Source organism: Sinocyclocheilus rhinocerous, unplaced genomic scaffold (genome assembly GCF_001515625.1).
Source record: "Sinocyclocheilus rhinocerous isolate Xijiao unplaced genomic scaffold, SAMN03320098_v1.1 scaffold615, whole genome shotgun sequence".
In the NCBI taxonomy this organism is placed as follows: Eukaryota; Metazoa; Chordata; class Actinopteri; order Cypriniformes; family Cyprinidae; genus Sinocyclocheilus; species Sinocyclocheilus rhinocerous.
The window spans coordinates 209360-234944 of record NW_015631049.1 but is presented as its reverse complement, the minus strand read 5'-3'; the positions used below and the strand labels follow the sequence as shown (position 1 = coordinate 234944).

The window sequence follows — 25585 nt, the reverse complement described above, 5'->3', positions numbered from 1 at the left end:
GATATATAGTTTATGATAGTTGATTGAATATTGTTTTAAAACAAAGGTAATAAACACGCCTAAAACGCCTAAACACGCCTTGGGCTGGTGCGGGTTAACAGGTTAATAGATTTTTCCGTACATTTGTACATTAAAATTAGGGGACTAAAATGGCAGCTTTGCTTCCATAAATACAAAAATATTGCTTTAATACATTCGTTATGTGTCATGTGCCGCTGTTGGGGTAAAGTGAATTATGCATCCCGCAGTGGAAGAATGAATCTACTTAGACTCTTACTCAGTTTTGTATGTAGTCAGGGACAGAACAAGGAGGAGACATGTTTTTTGACTAGAAAGTGCACACTTTACATTAGATTATCCTGAAAAATACATTTTTAGACTGATTTGAGTTAAAGTAAGATTTATGATTACATTGTCAGTTTTAATAGCCAATGTGATAAATGTAACTAAAATGTTAACTTTTGAGATATCAGTGCATCCCCATTTATGTCAATATATCTATACATGCATGACTAGAAAATAGCTACCAAACAAACCCTTTGTGCTAAAAATGTGATGGTCTCTTGAGTTGGTTCTTTTTTTTTTATAGATAAAGGAGGTATTAATCAATTAATATATATTCAGTGTCTTCCTCAAAAATCAACCCTGAAGGAGAATTTGATTATAACTTTTATTTTTGATAACAGACAGGAACAAATGTGCTCAGTGCAAAAAGTATTTACAACATAAAAACGAAAAGACTTGCATCTTAGGAGGCCAAAGGTCAGGAGTGATTCAGCCATTCTGCATATAAACAAAGTAGTTTTCTTAGATCTTTGTAAAAGTGGTCTTTTTAGATCCATGCATATATGTTCACTCATGCAGAGAGAACGTGTTGTACCTTTTCCTCAACCGGTTTCATTTTAAATGTCCTTGATACGGGATCTCATCCTCACATTGGATTTAAACTGGCTCACAAAATGGGATGCTGGGAAAGTCTTTTAAGGGAGTCAGGGTTGCAGGGCAGGGTGAATGTCCTCATTTCTAAGCACTTTGTACGTGATCCAGTAGAACACGTTGAAAACGAGGAAGCTGAGAGGGAAGACGGCTCGTGAGATGGTGTCAATCCGCTTTGCTCGTTCCACGAAGCGCCGGCGGATCTCAAACAGGACATGGCCAGGTGGCAGGCCCGCAAACATGGCAGCAGCCTCAGAGAGAGGCCCATCCCCAGACAGACAGCTGTCCATCCCGTATCCTGTGAAGTACAAGTCCTGATTCTGTGAGGCTAACTGCTCTTCCTAAAGAAAAACATCACAACAAAATATATGAATATACACTACCGTTCAAATGTTTGGGGTCGGTAAGATATTAAGAAGTCTCTTATGTTCACCATGGCTGCAATTATTTGATCCAAAATGCAGTAAAAACAGTAATCCTGTGAAATAACATTTAAAAATATATATATTTAATATGTTTTAAAATGTCATTTTTTTCCTGGGATGGATATGATCCTTCAGAAATCATTCTAAAATGCTGATTTCTTTTTATCATCAGTGTTGAAAACAGTCAGTCAGTCATTACCACAAAATAAAGGAGCCTTGAATAAATTATAATTTATCAAAGAAATAAACATATGGACATGCTATATTGATTTGAGTTGAAATATTTATCTTGTAGATTAGCTGAAAGTGTCCTCTAAGAAAATGTGTTAATTAAATTGATTTAATTGAAATATATTTGAACATATTTTAATATTTTTAAGTATATATTAATAGGCAATCCGAATCACATTTTCTATAGGCTACTTAGCTAACATGCTTAGATGCTTTGTAACATGTCTATTTTAAATGTCACTTTTAAAAAATGTTAAATGTCATTTTAATTTCTCTCTCATCCAGCTCTTTCTGTCTCTTAGTGATGTTTTTGTTTTATTGTTTTAACTGGAAAACAATAACCTACCAAAGATTAATGACATTTATTAATTATGTAGAGTTATGTGTGGCAAGATCACCAATTAGTTATCAAACTTGCATTTTTATGAAAGGGGTAAGCCATCAATGTGATATGAGAGACACAAAAGTCAACTGTCAAATATACAGTTAGCGGTCATTATAAAAAATGTCATGAATCAGAATCAAATATTTCTAAGCCAAGAATGTTCATGTGTAAATATTTAATTTGTGGGTGCATATACCCGTGCACAGGCACTGCACTGGCGTTGTGTGCTTCTGCTTGGCGTACTCCCAGTGATGTTGTTGCTTTTGTTCTTCATCTCTGCTCCTCCAGCCTGACCAGATGCCTGAAGACAATACAAAGACACTTATTTAAAAACTGAGTCATCATTTATTCAAACAATAAAATATTCTCTTCCTGTGCACTCCTCAACAGACCTCCCCGGCTTCTCTGTAACCATGCATTACAGATCTGAAACGGGGTCACAATGTACCTTAAAAATCTCTAGTGGGCATGCACATTTCTACTGTAATGTCTTTAATTTGTCAAGACATAACTAAACCAGTGAGCAGATTCCACGCTGAACCATCCCATCTAACAGGGAACATTCTCAGGAATTTGGCTAATATTCTGGCAAGGTTTTCTCAGTTATGAACAAATATTCTTCCAGTAATGTTAATAGAATTATCATTTTAAATGGTTCTTTAATAAGGCTCTCAAATGTTACCACAAATACTTATACATTAATACATCATTCATGGAAGGTTTTTTTTTTTCTGAAACATCTTAGATAAAATGTGTGTAATGTTTCAACTTGTTTCAGAATGTTCAGAGAGCATTCAAAAGTAATGTTTCCATAATGTTTGCAAAATGATAAAATGGAATGTTCCTTAACAAAGAAAAAAAAACATTTGTTCAGAGAACATTCAGAAATTTTGATAACTTAATGGGAATGTTAACAAAACGTTCTTAATTTTTATTTTTGTTTTATTTAGCTGGAATTTAATTTTAAACAATGCATTTTCTCTCTAAGATACATGTATTTTCTACACAGTTTTTTTATTCTAAATATGTTTTGTCAATTTCAGCGGCTTTCTTTGCCTTTGTCCTCCTTTTTTGTGCCAGCTTTCTTTGGCTTTCCTCAGTCTTCCCTTTTTCCAGGTTACCTATTTTTGGTGATATTTTGAATATATATCTCTGTCTCTGTGTGAAATGAGGGGGCACAGCGCCACCAACTCACACACTGGGTCACACACACACACACAGCCTGCCTGCAGGGCGATAGAGGGGAGATGGAGGAGGAATAGAAAAGGACAGGATAGTGTAATATTTATTCTCTCTGCTCTTTGTGGCAGGGCAGTGTCTGCTGTGTCCAAAAGAAAGCCACGATTTCTCTCAACTAGCTGGTTAAGAGCAAAGTAACAAAGAAAAGGAAATGCAGTTTCTGCTGACAAAAACTCCTGAAAAGAGTCTAGGAATAGCCTTCTATTCCAGGCAGACAAAGAGCATGTCTGGGTCATATTATACCTCAAAAGACAAAGCAAGAAATTACGTGTTATATAAAGAAAATGAAACCTATTTTTAGGACCATTAAAAGTGCATTGCGAAATTTCCATGATAAGCACAACTACCCCACCACTATTCTCATTATAATGCATCTGGATGTTTTTCTTAAGGGTTTGTTTGTATTTTTTAATAGAACACATATTTAAAAAAGAAAAATAGATATTACATTTACTCAAATAAAATATATACACTACTGTTCAAAAGTTGGTGTTGGTAAGATTTTTAAAATGTTTTTGAAAGAAGTATATTATGCTCATCAAAACTACATTTATTTGATAAAAAATACATTAATACGGTCTTCAGTGTCACATAAACCTTCTATGTTTCCTTCTAGAAATCTATGCTTTTAACATTTTTATGAAAAACATGATTGTTCCGTAACTTTTGATCAATTTAATGCATGTTTGTGGAATAAAATGTTTAATTTCTTTTAAAAAATCTTACTTAAATGGTAGTGTGAGTACATTACTTATATTTGCACAGAATGATAGTATTTGCTGAACTGAAAAATGTATTTTCTTTTTTTCATTTTAGGGTAAAATATGACACAAATATGTTCTTGACAGGCTTCATGACTGTCTTCTTAATAATGAGACAGTTTAATATTTAGAAAGTATAAGGAACCCATTTGTAGGTTAAATTCCCCCAAAAGTATAAACTCTGGCTCTGTGGTGCTTTCAGAACATTACTTTGTTTATCTGAGCACACTGACTAGCTTGACCCAACAACACTGGATCAACCAATGGCGTGAGCTTTGGATGGGGCTATCTGTCTTGCCAACCAATCGTAGATTAAGGTTCAGAAAACCTGTTTGAATACAATTACTATTTTAGCATTTCCATTTGGTAAAGGAGAAATAAAAAAAATGCTTATGCTAATTTAATAATAATGCTCAATCAGTTCAGCAAAACATTTAGTATTCTGCTTCACTGAGACATTTTCCAGATTTAAAATCCTGCAGCTCCTTCACTTTCTTCCCATTCGTGTTGTCCTACATTTTTGTGTGGAAAGAATAGCATTACTTTGTGCAATATTCATGACATGGATTTATGCCATCACTGACCTTCCCTCTCTGCTCTGGAGAGGGCCAGCAGGCTGCTATCATGAAACATCAAAGCGACTCAGTGGTTGTACAGTATCTTAAGGGCACTCAACGCATGTCGCGAGTGTATAACAAAGGAGAGTTTCAGACTGCCACTCACAACTCTGTAGCGTTGCTCCTCCCACAGTTTTCTCCTCAGTCTGAAGAATTCTTTGTGTTGCCGAGAGACAAAGTTAACTGCTGCATACTCCAGCAAAGCAGCAAAGACAAACAGCAAGCACACTGCCATCCAGATGTCAATGGCCTTCACATAGGACACCTGTACGCATGCACAGACAGTCTCTATTTTAAAGGAATATTCTGGATTCAATGAAGTTTAGCATCTGTCAAATGCTGTCGATTATCAGAGAAAACCATTTTAATAGGTCATACAGGTTTGGAACAACATCAGGGTGATTAAATAATGACTGAAAGTGGACAAATGGATGGATAGATCTTCTTTCCTACCTTAGGCAGGGATGCTCTGGATCCAGAGCTCTGTGTTGTCATTGTGAGAACTGTAGTGATGCCCAGACCGACACGGGCCGGGGCGGCATCCATGTTGATCCAGAAGGAGACCCATGACAAGATAACTGTTAAGAGGCTGGGAATATACATCTGGATCAGGTAGTAACCCATCTGCCTCTCTAGATGAAATTTCACCTCTATACAGGTGAATTTACCTGGGTGAAACATGGTATCATGTTAGCCAGCAAAAATAAATGAACGACATTTACAACTGCTTATACTAACAAAACACATGGCAACCCCCTGGCAACTGCATAGCAATGTGATAACAACCACAAAGAACACATTAGCAAACACCCTGGCAACCACTCCAAACACCCTAGCTACTGCATAGCAACATTCTAAGAACCTCTTCGAACAACTGAGCAACACATAGCAACCCCCTGACAACCACTGGAAACCAACCAAAACACCATAGCAGCTGCATATCAATGTTGTAAGCAGTGTTGGGTAAGTTACTCTAAAAAAGTAAGTAATTACTAGCTCCTAATTACATCTTCAGCAGTGTAATTAGATTACTGTACTAATTACTCTCTCTAAAATGTATTGCATTACTTATTACTAATTACTTTCTAAATCTCATATCAGCCTCAACCAGTTCAGCAATACAAGGATAGACATAAAACTGCTCTTTTAATTCTTTCAAATAAATAATATAAAATTGCATAAATTATTCTTGAACTGAACTATTGTTTTATATAGAATTGTTCTACCTTAGCAACTGACGTCACATGTGGCCAAGTATGGTGACCCATACTCGGAATTAGTGCTCTGCATTTAACCCATCCAAAGTGCACACACACAGCAGTGAACACACACACCGTGAACACACACCCGGAGCAGTGGGCAGCCATTTATGCTGCGGCGCCCGGGGAGCAGTTGGGGGTTTGGTGCCTTGCTCAAGGGCACCTCAGTCGTGGTATTGAAGGTGGAAGAGAGCGCTGTACATTCACCCCCCCCACTACAATCCCTGCCGGTACGAGACTCGAACCCGCAACCTTTGGGTTACAAGTCCGATTCTCTAACCATTAGGCCACGACTTCGCTATTCCCTATTCCCTAACTGCATAGCAACATCCTATTATAATGGCAAGTTTTGTACAGGCAAGCATCAATTACATTTTCTTTAGAAAATGTAAATCTCTTTGACATTATTATTTTACATTATTATTCCTCGTAACATTCATTATCTAACCACTTATGAAATGTTTGACTGCTTATATGAAAATCAAAAAAAAATGATGCTGGTGAAATTACAAAAGCATACCAGTGTTGTAGTGTTTTGTACAGTATCCCAGGTCTTTCTCCTCTTTCAGGACAAACTGGGGCAGCGTAAGGTCATCAGCCACCTGCACTGGGCCTTCATCCAACCACTGAAATATCAGATCATTCATAGTATAGCCAACTAGAGAAAGAAAGACAGACAATAATGAGCATATAAAAGAGAAATTAGATTAAAAAATTAGATTAGTTGATGATGTTCAGTCTTACAGCTCTCTAACTGCATAGTACAGGTCTGTATGTCCATTGGAAAATTCTTCAGATCCATAGGACATGACAGAATCAGAGTGAGTCTGTGTGTGTGTGTAAGAGAGAGAGAGACATTTCTGATTATCATTCATGTATTCATTTGGAATGATTAAAGTAATCTATAGGGGTGATATCAAACCTGATGCTATACAGCACATTTCCATTCTGGAAAATCCTCAGTAGCTTGTTGTCCGTGGTGACCTCGTGAAAGTTGGCACCTTTCTCATTGGCAAAGAACAAGTCTGGCTTCCAGATGGAGTCCAGCATGGATGGGTCCAGATCCAGAGAATCATCTGGATACTCTTTATAAGCCAGCCGTGGGTCATTCCACTGCTGCCGTAGAAAAACGTTCAGCCGATAATCCTGATGAGTTAGTGTTCAGAAAAAAAAAATCAGATCACATTCACAGCAGCTGAGTCAAATACATTCGGTAAAACTTCACAGATGTTTTAAAATTATGACAGATGTTAATGTACAACAATTATTTCCAGTCTACTATTTAGTTAGTTAGTTAGTTAGTTAGTTATGAATGACAAATTGGATTTAATTCATATAACAGCACTGGAACTTTCCATATCACTCCACTTGTCTTTGTTAATTATGGTTGCCATATTGTGTCTAAAATGTCAGTTGCTAACTTCTTATTAATAGCTTTAAGACTCTATCATTCATAAAACTGAGTCTGATTCTGGTCCAAATATAGTCTGATTATTATGTTCAGGCTTGATTCTGAATATTTTAACTCTATTGTGAAAGGTGTACTGTGGTACATTCAAGACCAAACATATTTCTGATTAGCTTTTTAGGCATCCTTCCCATGTATATATATATATATATATATATGTAAAATTATTTGTATAATGTATAATGACATGGTTATGACATAGGTATTACAATGTGAAAGTGGTTTATGAGGACACTTCCTCTGTCCCCATAATTCAAAAGTCTTAAAAAACGCATACTAAATGGTGTTTTTTGAAAATCTAAAAATGCAGAAAGTTTTCTGCGAGTGGTAGGTTTAGGTGTAGGGTTGGTGTAGGGTGATTGAAAATACAGTTTGTACAGTAAAAAAAACATGGAGAGTCCCTGTAAACCGTGTGTGTGTGTGTGTGTGTGTGTGTGTGTGTGTAGATTCCCCATATTCATGCAGTGTTTTCATAATTCATAGCAGGGCTAATGCAATCTCTAAACCAGTGTAATGCTGCCAGTGTGTAATTTTGATGGTTTTTAGTCTAATACATACTGACAGGTTCTCCCTAGAAGATGTGAGTATATGTTTAATACGTGTGCATGTGTGTGTGTGTGTGTGTGTGTTTACCATGGTGGTCTCTGTGATGGAACCAAAACTGTTGATAAAAATGTTGCAAGTGACATTTACAGGAGGACCTGAAAAATGAAAGAACAACATAATAAGAAACATTAGCATATTTCTTAACAACTTAAACTAGCCTAAAAATGTCAAAACCTAACCTCTGCGTCCACAATTTTAACATATTAGATTAGATCAATAATTCACACAGAACTGACTTGTTGTGTCAGCTTCAGTGTCTTGAATAAAAGGAAATTCACAAGCAGCAAATAGCAACAGATAGTTTCCAAGACAAAACACTGAAGAGGTTGTCCAAGGCTGTTAAATCAAATTACAAATGATAAAATAAAGCATTTTCATGAACATACAGCTGACTGAGCTGCATGAGCCGATGTTTAATTAGCATTGAGTTGCTCTGTAAATATTTAATTGCAGCATTTAACTTATTGATTTAACGTTCATGACATTAGTGATATACGTATATAGCTTATCAGTGGGGACATTTCCCCCCACACATGCTGACAGCCACATCTCTGAGATGTAGAACAGATATGAAATATACACGAGCTCAGAGACGCCTACAGAGAGAGCGCAAGAGATCATGAGAGAAAAAGAGAGGAAGGAGGAAAGAAAAAGTATAACTAAAAAAAAGAAATTCCAGTTTTAAAAAAACATAAGTAAGAGAATGAGAGAAAAAGACTTATTTAGGTCTGTGGGTTAACATGTACTCGAGCAGACAGCATAGCAAACTAAATGGCCCTGATGTCAGCGGAGAAACTGCCCCTCACAAATCCTCACAGAGGCTGTTGTAACACTTTTTACGGAGAGAAATCTAGCGTGAACTGACAGCCGTATCCTGCATGTTTCTGAAATCATTCTCATCGTCTGGGGCTGAAATTCTGTCTCGTATTCTGTTGGTTTTCGTACCTGAACGCCTGTGGGTTTCTCTTGTTGAATGGTCACTGGGAGTCTGTGTAAGGTGGGGACAGTAAAAAATAGACTGGAGAACCCATGGGGGGGTCACATAGTTTAATAAGATCTTATGTTGCTCTGTGTTTATGGGCCACAGCACTTTTTCACATGTGTGGCTCACAGAGAATTTAAATACATTCTTTGCTGACCGCATCACATTTTCGCAGAGTTCTTGCCAAAACAATCTATGTAAAAGAGATTAAGCTGCAACAGCAGTTTTTACTTACTTCTGTGTTGCTTTATATGATGTTTAAAAATGACCAAGATATCATTGAATTCTGTTGGTTTTCGTACCTTTTCGCCTGTGTGTTTCTCTTGTTGAATGGTCACTGGGAGTCTGTGTAAGGTGGGGACAGTAAAAAATAGACTGGAGAACCCATGGGGGGGTCACATAGTTTAATGAGATCTTATGTTGCTCTGTGTTTACGGGCCACAGCACTTTTTCACATGTGTGGCTCACAGAGAATGTAAATACATTCTTTGCTGACCGCATCACATTTTCGCAGAGTTCTTGCCAAAACAATCTATGTAAAAGAGATTAAGCTGCAACAGCAGTTTTTACTTACTTCTGTGTTGCTTTATATGATGTTTAAAAATGACCAAGATATCATTGAAAGAAAGTAACAGAAGAGAGTGAGAATGAGTGGAGCAATGAGAGGAAGACAGTAGAAGACAGACTCCTAAAATCCTGGAGTTCCAGCCTCACGTATGTCTGTCTGACAGCAGGATTCAGCAGAAGGAATTCCAGGCTAACACAGCTTTGCAAAAGTATAAAATGGTGAGAGAATTACTGGTGAGGATATAAGAATAGTTCACCTAAAAATGACATTTCTGTTCTTGACATGTCCACTGGTGGAGAAGAAACCTGCTCAAAATACTCGAGGGCTGCTGCTTTGGAGGAGTGTCTGTAAAACTGAGAGTGGATGTCTTTGGTATGGTCTATGATTTCTTTTACTCTACAGTTGATAAAATCATCATATATGGAAAAATGCTAATTTGGTTCCCAAATGTCCAGTGTAGACATATAGTGTTGATTTAATCAAAAAATTGGGGGTCAATAAGATTATTGTTTTGAAATGCATTCAACTGATCAAAAATGACAGCAAAGACATGTTACAACGTATTTTTATTTCAAATTAATGCTCTCTAATTTTCTTTCATTTTAATTTAATTTTTATTCAATTCATTTAATTTAATTTAATTTTAAAATTTCTTAAAGAATCCTGAAAAATATATCATCGTTTTCACAAAAGTATTAATCAGCACAACCCTTTTTTTAAACTGTGATGATAATAATAAATGATTTTTGAGCATATTAGAATGATTTCGGAAGAATCATGTGACACTGAAGACTGAAGTAACGGCTTAGTCATTCTTTGCCGTCACAGAAATAAACTGAAAATGGTTATTTGAAATTGCAATTAATATTTGACAATATTAAAAACATTCAAAAATCTTACTGACTGTAAACTTTTGAACGGTAGTGTATGATAGAAATCGGCTGTCAGTGACTATTTTTTGCCTCTCATTTGCATAAAGATGAGCATTTCACAGTTCTTTGATGTACTCATCGCTTGCTATACTCACATTTTAAGAGAAATCCCATTTTCTCAAATAGAAATTAAAACTATAAATTACGCTAGAGCAGATTTGAGTTGAATTCAAACCTTTAAAGTTGGGCCTGATCCGAGCATCATATCCAGATGTTTTTCCCATTAATTTATCCAGAAAATCAGATGGTGACATGGGCTTCACCATGCTGCTGGGCGATTTCAGCTCCTTACTAAACACACACCTGAGAGAGGTTAAAAAAATACACATCAGTACATCAGATCTGCACCCTCCTCCAACAGATCATCATATTAGAGAGCTGTTTTTGTTTTACAGTGGGGTCCAAAGTCAAAGACTACTAATGAATATGCTTTGCTTTTGCATTTTTCGATAATCTTAAACTTTTCGTTTATATTCTGGATTTGTTAGCAACCAGATTTCACTCCACGATTTAGACTGAACAAATGACACTCTTTGCATTCATCTCTTCATTTCTGTCTTCAGAAACTTCAATTAAAATTGGGATTTTAAATGACCAGAATTACATGGACTTTTGGACTATTGCATGGTGCATGGTTTATTAATAGGTATGCTCTCTATGAGCTCCTTCAGTTCATTTTAACATTCACTGCTGCTATTATTCTTCCATTATTGACTGAATGCTTTGGCAATAATGTATGCCAAATTGAAAAACGAATCGTAGAGGGAAATCTGGTTGCTAACAAAATACCTGAGGAGTTTACTTAAAACCTTTAATAAGGCTTTAAATGAGCACATCAGAACATCGGTCCCATGTTTTATTAAACCCCCTCTCCACCTGACACGTCCTGTCTGTTTCTCTGTGTGGCTGCAGTAAAAAAAATAAAATAGCAGTGACAACATTATTGCTTTGGACCTAATTGCAGGTTGTTGTAGGTGTTAATAATTTATTAAAAAAGAGTTAAGTAGAAGTCCAAGCAGAGAAAGGGACAGCACTTTCTCTCACACATTTTGAATCTTATTCCATATTTAGAGACATTTTCTGGTCCAGTTCCTCTTCTATTTTCCTGTCTGTTTGTGAGCAGGACTGTGGCGAATTCGACTTGTGAAAGTATAAAGTCTGTTTCACACAGCGTATAGGGAATGGAAATAAGACACAGAATGAATGCATCCTCAGGTGAGTCTTACAAGCCCTTATTGTCATTCTAAAGAAATGTCTAGTTTCAGACAGGCCAATAGTTCAATCTCATTATGTGAACTTCAATAAATCTGCAATTTCAGTAACAGTGAAAATGACTTCAGACAGAGCTGTCTCTATGTGTCAGGCTCATACTTCAGAGACCCAGATACAAAAAGCCAGCAAAAACACACACACACTCAGAAACATAAGAACGCTCTCCGGGATTAAAATAAACCTATCACCCATGAAGACTACTGAACTGAACACACAAGCCAAATATGGATGACTGAGCACACAAAAGCAAACAAGTATATGGAAATTCAAATATTAGGGAAGAAACCGGTCATTTTAACCAATTACACACATAAACATCTGAAGATACTTATTTAGATCTTCAAACAGCCTCTACAAGTGTTTTAATGAATCACATGGTGACACCAGTGAGAAATGATGGCACACCTGTGAAAAGCTCACCTGATGACCCCTTCAAACATCCACCAAACCAGTAAGAGCTCCAACAGGATCCTCCAGAACAGAGAAAACATCCTTTCACTATTCAGTTGCTCTCTTCTCCTCCCTGGTGTCCTGTGGCAAAATCTCAATAAGCAGATGTGTTTTGGAGGGGCAAGACGCCCATTCCGATGCACTCTGGTCTCTCCTCCACTGCCATCTGACTGAGCACTGCATCCTGAGACGGGCACACTGAGAGATGTTAGTGTGTGTGTGTGTGTGTGTGTGTGTGTATATACAGGGGGTCTTCTGCTCTTTCTTTCTCTCTGGCCACATGCTAGCCTGCGGTGCAGTTCTACCATGGAGAAGAGAGAAGGCAACAGGGCGTAAGATGTGTTTAAAGACTTTTATCAGAATAAACAACTGTGACACGACTCCACCTGAGGGGCTCCAGATCCACATCCCAAGACGCACTGCAGCAGAGGACAAACATCCATCCATCCACCTCTTCTGATATCTGCATTCTTGAGTATATTCAGTAGATGACACGGAACAAGTGCTTCCTGTTATTTAACAGCAAGAATTTCAACTTTTAGATTTTTTAAATTTCTATTTTAGGTCCTGTGACTAGTCACCATTTGTTCTGAATTTTCCACCACTTTTAATCGCCTTTGTGTCTTGCAGTTCACTTCAATAGTCCTGTGGTGAAAATTTATTTTAAAAAAATACACATATTGCATGTAGTGTCTCAGTTAATAGTTTTCTCTTATGCTCCCCAAGTCTGCATTTATTTGATTATATGCAATATTATTACAATTTAAAATAAGTTTTAATATTTTAAAATTTAACTTACTCCTTCTAATATGCTGGTGTTCAATAATCAATTATAAATGCTGAAAACATTATATTATCTATTAATATTAAGAACAAAACAATGTATTATCAATGTTTACAACATTTTTTCAGGATTCTTTGATGAATACCTTTCTTGACACTAAAGCTGCCAAGTTGTTCCTATATACTATGATCTTTTCACATATTGAGTATTGTTTTACAAATTGGTCATTAACTAGCACAGCTACTCTTAAAAGTATTGAATCTCTATTTAAGAAAGCCATAACATTTTTTGATAAAAAGGCATTGTCATTTCACCATTGCGACATCTTTAAAACTCACTTAAAACAGTGGCTTCTAGAAAACCAGAGATGTATTCATTTTTAATTGTCACACATTTATCACTCATACACTTTCACTGTTAAATTGAATGCAGTATAGAGGTGGATGAACAATGTCTTCTCCATCATGTATTTTTGTTTGTTTTGTTGTTTGTTGTCAATGTATATGTCACCATTATGTGTATCTTTTCATTTATAGTGAATGAATGTTGTATTATTGTTGGCTGTCTTTATGTTAGTTTTATGTTACCTGCCTAGGGACTGCAGATGAAAAGTAGTTATTGTTACTAATTCTGGCATATTTACATGGTGTATATTTATACAACAATGTTCATGAATATGCATGGTCCCTATTAAATAAACCAATAAATAAAATAAATAGAATAGAAAGTTCATAAGTTTATATACATCTTTTGTTTTCTCTAAATATAGATATGTATGTGTATGTATGTGTGAGTGTGTACCAGGTATTTATTACGTTATGGGGACCAAATTTAATACGTGTGCATGTGTGTGGGGACATTTATTAGGTCCCCATGAGGAAACAAGCTTATAAATCACACCAAATGGAGTGTATTGAAAATCTGAAATAGTAGAATGTTTCCTGTAAGGGGTAGGTTTAGGTGTAGGGCGATAGAAAATATGGTTTGTACAGTATAAAAACCATTATGCCTCTGGAGTCCCCACAAAAAATGGAAACCAGTGTGTGTGTGTGTGTGTGTGTGTGAAAAAGTTGACTTTTTGTCAAAAAAGAGCAAAGATGTATGTTTCCATCATTACCATTATAATGCTTAACATGAACCGTTAGCTGTATGGGAGAAACATGTAGAATAAAGAAGAGAGAGGAAAAATAAGACAAGAATATAGTTAGAGTGGGTGTAAGAAACTGAAAGAAAGAGAAATTCGACTGAGCTGTGTGTGTGTTGAGTCACACTGAATAACTAGGCCAGTGTTAATTTTAATGTATCTTCACTCCAGAGTGAACCAAACAAAAGAATAACAGACCCAGTTTTATCAGAAATCACACACACTCAGCGGTCATGTCGATGATGTGTTAAAACATTGTCTTGACCTCAAGAGGAATTAGAGCAAATGCCTATACTACAGCACACACACATTTTCGCTCTCAGATAACATAATTATCCAAGACCCTCCAAATAAACACACACACACTCCACTCCACTGATTTCTACTTATTAACACGTCTGAAAACAGGATTACTAATGAATGAATCATAAAATCTGAACCAACACAAACACACATGCTGCTTCTGCTTGTCAGTCTCCACAGAGGTTAAAGGAACTCAGGCATTCTCAACTGAGAATTGCTGGCTAACTCCAGATTAACTGGCGGGGAAGCAGACATTTATGTGTGTGTAGGCCAATGTATATACGGGTCAGCGACATCCACCCTGTTCATATGCTTTTTAGAGAATATCGCAGTCCCGAGGAAGTTTATCTCGGAAACATCTGATCTTGTTTTTGTGGACAGATTTTGTCCCTGCATCCTGGTGCTTGCACATAACTCACTGCCATCTACCAAAATACAAATTACATTTAATAATTTAGCAAAGAACTAAGCTCGCTCATAAATTCTGTTAACTGCAAAGTAACGTTAGTGTGTAAAACATTTTACACTTCGTTTCATTGCCCAAAGATCTCGCTCCACTCTGATAATCTTCGGCGCCACGGCAAAGTAAACAAATTACCTGAGATGTGAATGCTATCAACACAAAGACTGTGTACAACGAAATAATGACAAAAATTCTGTTAAGTTGTCTTCGTAGGAAAACAAACAATGCGATTTATGAGCAACTGACTTAGGAACCGGTTCTTTTTGTGAACCAAAAACGCGATCTAAGGAGTCCAATTCAAAATTAATGATTCTTATCATTGTTCTTTTATCATATATATATATATATATATATAAATTGAATCAGTCTGAAACACTGCCCTGTGTAATTTACAGCATAAGCAGAGAAAGAATTTCACAAAATGGACATGAAATGAACTGAATTGCACCCAAATGCAGCGGATCCGATTCTAATCAAGAAACCTGAAATCACTACCCTACTCTACTGAAAAACTTAATCTGGAAACTCTTAAAATCTAGGGCATGTTTGATCCTCTGTTTTGGACATTTCTTCCTGCCAAAAAAAATAAAGCTTAAAAATAAATGATTGTAACTCAATATTGATGTCCAACACCTGGATGAAGAAATAATCTGTACATGGTACCCTCCTCAGTGCTGATTAAAGTGTGACTGATGCATCAAAATAACATTTACATATAGTATTTGGATACATCAAAATATTTCATTATCATCAAAGGCTCAAATTGTATGTTTTCTTTGGCTATCACTCTGCAGAAAGATAGAACGAGCAATTTGCTATTACTCTGACCTGTATATCAGAGCACTGGTGCATAAGGAAATAGGTCAAGGCTACATTAGGGAACATGTTTGCAGGCAGTCACAGGTTAAATGAGCCTTAACATATTGCATCTTTCTCTACGCATCTCAAAAGCCTCAGGGTCACCCATATCAGACACACAGGCATTCAGATTTCAACTTGCACTTGAAAATGGTTGCGAAGTTCCTCTGACCTCTGGAATGGCCAAATAATCACTGTACATTTACCGTGTTGGCAAATGTTTTAACAAAATCCAAGTTAGGGAAAATTAAAATGAATCTTGAGACAAATTTAAAAATAACTTACTTTTATTTAATCTTCATTTGTACCAGCTGCTTTGATCGTGCAGGCAGAAAACAGTGTGCTAGCAGGTGTCAGAGGAATGTCTCTCACCTGGTTTTGTTTGCTTCAAAATGCAACTTTATTGCAATATTCAACGAAAGTGGATATCCTGTCTGATTCTAAAAAGGTATTTAGAAGGGATGCATTCAAGAATTGAGATAAACTTTTACTGACCTCAACAGAAAAAACACAACACACACACAGCACAACTTTTCAATACAAACAAGAAGTTTAAATTTCCCTGGGTAGAAAATTGAGTGGTACAGTTTTAACCAATCCATGGGCACAGCGCCACCTTGCAGTCTGGAGTCAGCATGGCATGTCCTGATCTCAAAAACTTTTGAGGTCAAAATGGCAGACGACAGGCTGGTGTAAGTCTGTATGTGTTTGTTCAGTGTGTGTGTGTGTGTGTGTGTGTGTCTGTGAGTCTTCTCCCAAGTACACTCCACATGGATTTGGGCAGAGTGCCCTTGACATAGTTGACAGAAAACAGAGAAAACAAAGATTGTTCAGTCTTCGTGGATGTTGAAAAGCTTGGCCACCTCATTTAGATCTGCATGTTGTTCTCCATCTTTGATTATCTACAAATACACAGACAAAACAACAAATAAATAATCTTTTTCAGAGAAACACTGAAATGAAGATGGATGGAAAAAGGAAATGATATCTCTGCTCACCTTCCTTGCGATGGGCATTCTGTTGAAGACGTTCCACAGTACAATACCAACCACCACGTTGTCCCTCAGGTAAAATATCACTCCTTTCCCATAATCCTCCTCCTGCTGGATAGGAGGTGGAGGGGCCGTTGTTTCTGCTTTCAATGTCCCGGCAACTGCCTCAGTCTCACTCTCGGAACGGATTCCGGTGCCTGTAAACAGAGAAAATGTTGTTTTTGTTTGTACTCTGCTATTGATGGTACCCAGGAAGTGGTAATCCACAAATCCATAGTAGTCTAGCTATCTACATGTCAGTAAATGTTTGTGTACCTGATTGTTCGGTTGCAGCTTTTGGTGTGTCCTTGGCTGTGGCTTTAGCAAACACTCCCACGGTGGGCAGACTGCTGTCCACTATACCGATGGCTTCATATCCTACATCTGGACCTAGATCACTCCTGAAGACAAGGACATATTGTGAGTGCTGAATAATACAATTAAAACACATTAAAAGGGGAGTTTGCTGAAGAAGTGTGGTTACCAGAACATCGACTGATGCCAATAGGGTTTGCTGGCTCCAGTCATGTTCTCTCCAGCCAGTCTGCCGCTGACCACAGCGTGATCATGATGCTCTACGCGCCGGCGGCCCAGCTTGATGTCATAGAAACATGCAGCATCTCCTGCCTAGAACACAAACACCGAAGAACCTTATTTATGTTGAAAAAATGTATGATGCAATCAGAACCAGTACAGTTCCTATGAAAACTGAACCAGCCATTCTTTAGGATCTTCTGGCTTGGTACGGTCTCTTGAATACCACCAATATCAGTAGTATTAAAAGATCTCCTCTCTTCCCTTTTGTAAGTTTTGCTGGAGAAGCCATCAGCCATACATACCACCCAGATGTTGGCGCGAGCCTGGAGCTCAGCATTAACCCGGTACCCTCCGAAATCAGAGTCCACCTCTAGCCCGGCAGATTTGGCAAGTTCCACACTAGGCTCCAAACCAACTGCTGCCACAATGTGGTCTGTCTTAATCTAAAACAACAACATAATAATAAAAAAATTACAAAATAAATAACCATATTACTTTGTAATTAGCATACAGAAGATCAGGCCAGGTTATGACTGGCTGATGGAAAAGCAGACTCACCAGGCGTCCATCCTTCAGTTTGATCTCCAATTTGTCATTTTTGTAGCTCACATTTTTCACTACAGCATCCATGATTATGTTCACACCCTCTATGAACGGTCAAAAGGTTAGTGGTTAGCTTAAACTTTTCAAAATACCTACATTTCATCTGGACATTTACAGCTAAAGGAAGTCATTTCTGTGATAAACAGAACTGGAAAAAACAAACAAATAGGTTTCAGGCAGGTTTCTCAAACACTGTCATTGAGGTGGGAGTAGGATTACCTGTATCAGAGCACACGCTATTTGTTGAGCCAATGTTGCCATGTTGGGCTGCTCAAATAAATGCCATTTTTCATTCTCTCACCTTTCCGGACTTTCTCAGTGGTCCAGTTACTCAAGTATTCAGGCAGTACTTTTCCCATGTTACCCTTCTCTGGGAACATCTGGATCACCTCTAAACCAAGGTCAGTGGCTACAGAGAGGGAGAAAGAAAGAGAGCAAGGGCAAGGAAAAAGAGAGAGGGGGAAAAGTCAGCTGCATTTTCATAAAAAAAGAAAATGTAAAAAAAAACGTTCTAACATGATATATAGTGGGTATAGAAAAGAATTGTCCCCTTTAAAATAATCACATTTTGTTGCTTTGCAGCCTGAAATGAAGACAGACTCCGTTTTTGTTTTATCCAGCTGTATTTACAACCTATAACATCCAAGTGAAAGATATACCACCATGTCAGAAAAAGAAAAAAAAATCACTGAGTTGGAAAAAGGATCACCCCCTTGTGTCAGTATTTTGTTGAACCACCTTTTGCTTTAATTACAGCCTTTAATCTGTTGGGATATGTCTCTACTAACTTTGCACATCTAGACGTTGCAATATTTGCCCACTCTTCTCTGCAGAACTGCTCAAGTTCGGTTAATTTTGACGGTGACCATTTGTGGACTGCAGTCTTCCACACATTTTCAATGCGGTTTAAGTCTGGGCTCTGACTAGGCCATGCAAAGACATTCACCTTTTTCTCCTTCAACCACTGTGCGCTCAGTTTTGCTGTGTGCTTTGGGTCATTGTGATATTGGAAGTTATACCTTCTTCCCACTGACAACTTTCTGGCAGAGGGCAGCAGATTTTCCTCAAGAAATTAACGGTATTTTTCCCCATCCATTTTTCCTTCTATCCTGACAAGTGCTCCTGTGCCTGCTGCAGAGAAACACCCCCATAACAGGATATCACCACCTCCATGCTTTACTGTAGGAATGCTGTTATTTGGACGGTGAGTTGTATTGGATTTCTGCCAAACATATTTAGTGTTGAGGCCAAATAATTCAATTTTAGTCTCATCTGCCTCAGAATCTTCAAGATGCGTTTTGGCAAAACTCAGTCGTGACTGCATGTAGCCTTTCTCGAGGAGTGGCTTTATTCTTGCAACCCTCCCATACAAGCCACATTTGTGGAGAATTGTTTTGTATCCATCTTCTGACTTGTCCCTGTCCACAACTTTATCCCGAGGATCTTTTGACAGTGCCCTGCCACCCATAGTTGATTGTTTGCTTCAGTTGCACCAAGGACTTAAATGCTCCAGGAAAGCTCTTTTCATGCTGAGCTAATCAAAATGACCACAGCTGATCACAGTTGAAAGTCAAATGGCTTTGTGTGCCATTGAGAAGGTGATTAGCTACACCTGATTGAGTTTACAAGTCATTTTTAGGACTTGTAAAAAAAACTTTTTCCAACTCAGTGATTCTGTTTTTATTTTTTTCTGACATGTTGGTGTTTTATCTTTCACTTGGATGTAATAAGCAAGCGGCAACCTTCCGGTCTGTCTCTTGAAACCAACACGGAAGTGACTTAAACTGCAATTCATCGACTGGCCGCTAGAGACTGGCTCCAAAAGGGAGTCAATCCCATAGACCCCTCATGTTAAAATGCCCAACTTTACAGAAGAAAAAAAATGTTTACAACCTGGTACAAAAAGTGGTTTTGGTCTATATAGCTAATTTTGCCCTTCATGACAACTGTGATGGGGGTGAATTTTTTTTTATAACTCATCCGTTTAAATTATATTAAGCCTTAAAGTTCTACATAATTAAGGGCATGGCCACTTGAGTGACAGGTGAATTGCCGCTGCGGTCACCACCATCGAGCTAGGCGGGCGTGCTTTCAGCAACCAGCTCCACCCACATCCCGCCTCTTTGCCCATTTTCGATTATTCAGGAGTGACACGCTGCCAAGATGGCAACGACCCACTCCGCCTACTTTAGGCTTCAAAAATGCTCTTCAGAAACCTATAGGTGAGTCAAGGACACTACGTCCATGCTTTTTTACAGTGTATGGTTATAAGTTGCACTGAGTTAATTCAGCTGGATAAAACAAACTGTGTCCGTCTTTATATACACATATATACACATATATAGATGAGGAAACGCCCCGCCCCCGCGGTGATACCGGTATTATTGGTGTTGTCATACGTCGATTAACCGGTGGGAAAATTTCCTCACCTTCACAACCCTAATATATATATATATATATATCTGAATAACAGCTGATTGTTTGGACTCACATCTGTGACCCAAGGCACATGCTAGCTCGCTACCGAGAAAACCTCCGCCAATGATGGTAATGGACTTAACCTCTCTGGAGATCTTCTCTAGAGATCTTAAATCTTCAATCTACCAAAAAGAACATATGAAAGTTAAACAGAGATGTATATAGGGTTCTGTCCAACAGTACCTTTTAACCAACACATTTCCATTACTTTTCCAGTCACTACATTTTTTAGGATTTACAGGATAAAGACATAAAAAAATAGACAGAGCAATTTAAAGTGAATAAAATATTTTACACATGACAATAACAAGAACTTTGTTTACTGCAGGAATTTCCATTTCCAATTTCCACTATTTAAAATTCCCTGAAATGTCTAGGTTTTCTAGGACTGTAGGAACAAGTACTTGGGGTCACATAGTATGTTAATATCTAATATCTATTATCTATCCCAACACTGATGGTTGTAAAAATGTGCAATAGGCTTTTTTTTTTTGTAGTTCTCTGGTTAAAAAGAAGAAGAAAAAAAACACATTCTAGAAATTCTTAGTGTTATGCGATATGCTAAGGGAACATTAGAGATTAGCTCAAGGGTGCCCTCCAGTGGTGTTTTGCACATTTATGCATTTGGCATCTCAATGAGATGATTAGTAGAAGAGCTCTTCTTATTAAACATCTTATTCTGACTTGAATTTTTAACTGTACTGACACTAGATCGAGGTATAATTGAGGTATAATCTGATTCTGTCAACATAAAACGGCATTCACAACCCACTTGACGTGCATAATGTGATGTGTTTTTAAAAAATAGAAAATTCAGCAAGAAAAAAAAAACAAGGAAGGACTTTATTTTATCCATCATCTGATCAGGAAAGTTTTCAGTGTCTAAACTATTTTTTGCATGTTGATAAAGACAAACTTTTTTCTTTTGATTTCATGTTGACTTTAACATACTAATGGAGGATCTCATTAGAACACTACTTTTTAATTCTGCTTGTCCTGAAACCCAAAAATGTGCCATAAGACATACTTTTCTAAAGAGGGTCGTCCTCTTCGTCACTTCCTCTCCTGCTCTGTCAATTACTTGCAGGTTCCTAGGCACCCCACCTAATACACACACATATACATTTTATAAGACAGCAATAGATTTTACACCTCTGCATTTGTTTTATGTGTATATTATACATGCATTTTACCTGTGGCAATCAGGCATTTTTCATATGAGATCTCTGCACCGTCACTCAATTTGACTTTATTTCCTCTGACATCCATGTGTACCACCTACACCACGGGTACAAACACACACACACACACACACAGGGGTACGATTAAGACATCCACACGCACTTATGCATCCATAAAACATTTTCTCCTCTCGTGTGACCTCAGCATTATTCTGACTTATTCATGTGGAAGTTATTAAGAACACAGCTTCTCAGTAACAAGAGAGTTTCCCACCTTACGGCCCGTAAGCACAGCCACACCCCCATTCTCCACTTTAGCAAGATCCGCGGGACTGACGTAGAACGAGGGAGGCTGGAAGTAAATACTAAAACAAGCATAAATAAATAAATAAATATCACAAAAATCAACCCAAAAAAATCCAGAATTCTGAAGCAATTGTCTGAAACAAAGCCAGCACGTTAGTGTGTGGTCTGGTCTTAGGTGGTCTGGAATATTCTGACACACACCTTCTCTCTTTGCCATTCCATTGTTTGAAGTGCAGTGTTTCGGTGGCCTTGGGGTCATCAGAGAACCAGAGTTCTTTAGAGAGAGGAGGTCTCATGTAGGGCAATTCAGACTCCTCTGTTACAATCAACACCTGTGTAACAAACATGTACAAAACACACGCAGTTTAATATCTAGAAATATTTTACATATAGAATTCTGCAAGTGTACATCCAATGGTACATAACTTAAGATTTTACTAAATGTATTTTTATGGCTCTTGAAATTGATTTAAACTTTGTACACTGAGATATGAATGAAATGTTTAATTTAAATATGTAGCAATTTAATGACATTTTAGAACAATGATGTCTCACAAAAGCACCCTCATCCTCATCCATTTGGGGGTTCTTAACAAACCCTGTTCTAAAAGTATTGATGATTACAATATCCTGTGAGGTTCACCATAATTCTGCCAAACTACCACCAAACTGACAGACTCACCCTGGCACCAGGGTCACGTGCCCGGATGGACCTAGCTGCAGCGAATGAAGCCGTGCCTCCACCAATCAGCAGATAGGGAGCGTGTTCAGGGACACCCGAGTGAGCAGCAGTGGATTCAACGGGCTCAGCAGCAGGAGCTGGCTCAGAAACTGCAGCTGGTTAAATAAAGAGACATTTAGTACAAACAAGCATTTATGAATAAATTGACCTGAACACTGAATTAGTGTATGCATTTAAAGGGGTCATATGATGCGATTTCAATTTTTCCTTTCTCTTTGGAGTGTTACAAGCTCTTGGTGCATAAAGAAGATCTGTTTTTCAGACCGATGAGCTTTGTAAAAATCGAAGCGTTTCAGAAAGGCGGGGCATAGAGGAGAAACAATAATGTACAGTATGTGGAAAATAATGTGTTTTTTTAACCTTAAACCGCGTAAACACGTTTCATTACACCAAATACACAAAATAATGTTCTTTTTAGCAAGATCATATGACCCCTTTATCATTATCTGTACAAGAATATGTAAGTGATCTCAGGAACACAGCGCTAGATGAGGGGAGAGATTAGCATTTTATTGTAATATTAGTGCAAACTGTACCCCAAGCAATATGTAAACGTGGCTGAAAACTGGTCATAAATGTGTGACCGTGTACCATTAGCATTAGCCATTAGCATTACAATAGTCACACAAAACAACCATTCAAAGGAATGAAAAACGGAGTTGCAAAAAATATAAGGCCTTGAAAAGAAGAGAGGACAATGTGGTTTATAAAGACAAGAAAAATGAAAATGAAAATGAAACTTCAATGGTAAAGGAAATAACCAACCTAAGACAGACCAAGACATAATTTAGTCAACTCAAATAAAAGAGCATTTGTAGCCATAAAAATCAAAAGTGTAGTAACGGAAAGTTTAGAAATAGGTGTCCATATGTGTGAATGAAGTAATTATCAGTGACATGTTTAAACTGATTCCCATCCAGTCAAAACTGGACTCTTACCACTCTCAGAAACAGGTGAAGCCTCCGGAACATGCGCAGCGATCATTACAGGTGTAGGCTCGGTTTCTTAATCCCGAAGTAAAATGAGAGGAAAGACGTTAACCTCAGTTTCCAAAAACATTTCCTCTGTAAAAAAACTGGATTTCCATGCAAATGCATCAAGCTTACCACTCTCAACTATAGGAGCTAAGGGTTCTTCACTCTTCGTAACTGCTGGAGCTTCTGCAACAGGTTCTGTTACAGAGACTTCAATGATGGATTCTGGTACAGAGGCTTCAACAACAGGCTCTGTTACTAGGGTTTCCACAGTGGGTTCCGGAATAGAAGCTTCTACAATTGGTTCTTCTACAACAGGTTCAGTTTCAGTGAACTCCTCAACTGCTTCTCTTACCGGAGGTTCTTCAACAGGAGGTTCTGTTAGAGTTGGTTCTTCAGCAACAGGCTCTAATGCCACAGAACGAGCAAAACACAAGAATGTTTGACCGTAAAAGAAGCACCATCAAAACAATCCTCCACTCTATATTATTCGGCTCTTACCACTCTTAACAGACTCCGAAGATAGTTCGGGAATGGATTCCAGAGGTACTGCAGCATATAAAGCAGGATAATTAGTAGATAACTGACTAAACGAAAAACATCCCTAGCATTTTTTCAATGCTCTAAATCCGAACATTTTCACGGTTTGATGGGTTGTAGGAGTGGTTCATTTGGGGTAGGTTCATCCAGTGAAAATGGGAAAAATAATGGATCCAGGATCAGGAATGAATTTGTAGGACGGCAAAGAGTAAAAACATAAGGAAAGGTTAAATTATGGGTGAATGTGAATGTATCAGGGTCTTCATCCACTTCCTGCCTTAGTTGCAACATCTTCTGTGTGACCTTCCATGAAAGGATCTTCCAAATTTGTGGAGGATTACCATGTTACCATGAAGATCATCATATCTTCTGAAATAGTCTCTGTACATCAGAGACTATCATGATGGACAATTTTCTGGAATTTTCTCTTAGACTTCGCTACTTTTACATTCATCTCCTTCCAAGAATAAAACTCAAAAAAACTGAAAGCTCCTTCTTTGGCACTCATAGCTGCTAGTTGATTCTGAGGCTGGGTCAATGTGTCAATGCAAATCAAAAAGTCCAACAGAAACTTATGGGGTACATGGGCATTAACAGAACGTTTTTCCAGAACAAGTCCTGATGAGTTTCTTCAAAACATCATCTTCATTGTGCAAGCAGAGAACAGGACAGACAACCCGGACAAATGGATAGTCTAGCCATCAGTAAAAACCTTTCCAAACATTTTAACATGAATAAAGAAGTTTAAACAAGACCATGAGCAAGACAAGACAGCTTTTTTCAAAACATCCGAGAGTTAGTGGGACGAGCAGAAAAAGGAGGAAAGAAAATAGTGATGGAAATGTTTGGTTGGTGACACAGACAAAGTGTGTTGCAAAATACACAACTGACAAATGAAAGACATGAAGAAGAAAAGACAACCATCATGCATGTCCATCAACAATGAAAGAACTTCATAGAACATCACCCCTATCCAACCATTCTTGGCCCAATGGCAGAAAGAAAACTCTGGTACATTTTGTACCACATTACCCTCTTAACTTGAAAAGGCATAGTAAGTTAAATTTAGAATAAAACCAAATGGATACTCAAGTGGTTGGGTGAGGAACATCAATGGAGTTACCCACAAAGCAGTGTTTTACCCACAATACAAATGCTCACAGTCAAATGCCTGACAGTGAAGACAGTTCACCATGTATGAGTAGAAGTGGAAGGTCACGGTGACAATTCTAAAGATGTCTGACAGTTTACATTTACAGTTCCTGGCAGATGCTTTTTAAAGTTATTTAGAGAAAAAAATGCATATAATGCAGAACTGTTAGGAGAGTTACAGACAACATTACAGGGGTCATATGATGCCATTTTAAAGATCATTATTTTGTGTATTTGGTGTAACAGAATATGTTGACATGCTTTAATGTTCAAAAAACATTATTTTTCAAATACTGTACATTATTGTAGTTCCTCTATGCCCCGCCTCTCTCAAACGCTTCATTTTCTACAAAGCCCC

The 25585-nt window shown here is 37.7% G+C and overlaps 2 protein-coding genes across 5 annotated transcripts in view; both read right to left on the bottom strand.

The window, feature by feature from the left end:
- Positions 1 to 765: 765 nt before the first annotated feature.
- Positions 766 to 12292, bottom strand: glra4b (glycine receptor, alpha 4b). Of its 3 annotated transcripts, none has more exons than XM_016553809.1 (10): positions 12102 to 12292; positions 10585 to 10712; positions 7955 to 8022; positions 6776 to 6999; positions 6598 to 6680; positions 6374 to 6511; positions 5048 to 5262; positions 4701 to 4859; positions 2174 to 2278; positions 766 to 1277 (listed from the first exon to the last, which is right to left on the bottom strand). In XM_016553809.1, the coding sequence occupies exons 1-10, from the start codon at positions 12170 to 12172 to the stop codon at positions 990 to 992; spliced, it is 1479 nt and encodes a 492-aa protein (XP_016409295.1). In that variant the 5' UTR covers positions 12173 to 12292; the 3' UTR covers positions 766 to 989. The 3 variants fall into 3 exon arrangements, with proteins under 3 accessions (XP_016409295.1, XP_016409293.1, XP_016409294.1); XM_016553807.1 differs by having other exon boundaries at positions 766 to 1234; positions 12102 to 12172; XM_016553808.1 differs by having other exon boundaries at positions 10585 to 10700; positions 12102 to 12167.
- A 3660-nt stretch (positions 12293 to 15952) lies between these two features.
- The window catches only part of LOC107741186 (apoptosis-inducing factor 1, mitochondrial-like), a 13891-nt gene continuing 4258 nt past the window's right edge, over positions 15953 to 25585 (bottom strand). The window contains exons 3-18 of one of the 2 annotated variants that reach the window (XM_016553804.1): positions 24037 to 24084; positions 23668 to 23943; positions 23500 to 23565; positions 22502 to 22656; positions 22021 to 22151; positions 21788 to 21878; positions 21526 to 21610; positions 21360 to 21436; positions 20346 to 20454; positions 18156 to 18263; positions 17810 to 17898; positions 17554 to 17694; positions 17199 to 17341; positions 16991 to 17115; positions 16682 to 16872; positions 15953 to 16585 (exon numbers count right to left, since the gene is read on the bottom strand). In XM_016553804.1, the coding sequence (XP_016409290.1) occupies positions 16514 to 16585; positions 16682 to 16872; positions 16991 to 17115; positions 17199 to 17341; positions 17554 to 17694; positions 17810 to 17898; positions 18156 to 18263; positions 20346 to 20454; positions 21360 to 21436; positions 21526 to 21610; positions 21788 to 21878; positions 22021 to 22151; positions 22502 to 22656; positions 23500 to 23565; positions 23668 to 23943; positions 24037 to 24084 (1907 nt within the window). In that variant the 3' untranslated portion in view covers positions 15953 to 16513. The remainder of the gene's footprint in view (positions 16586 to 16681; positions 16873 to 16990; positions 17116 to 17198; positions 17342 to 17553; positions 17695 to 17809; positions 17899 to 18155; positions 18264 to 20345; positions 20455 to 21359; positions 21437 to 21525; positions 21611 to 21787; positions 21879 to 22020; positions 22152 to 22501; positions 22657 to 23499; positions 23566 to 23667; positions 23944 to 24036; positions 24085 to 25585) is intronic. The other variant, XM_016553806.1, reaches the window with a different exon arrangement.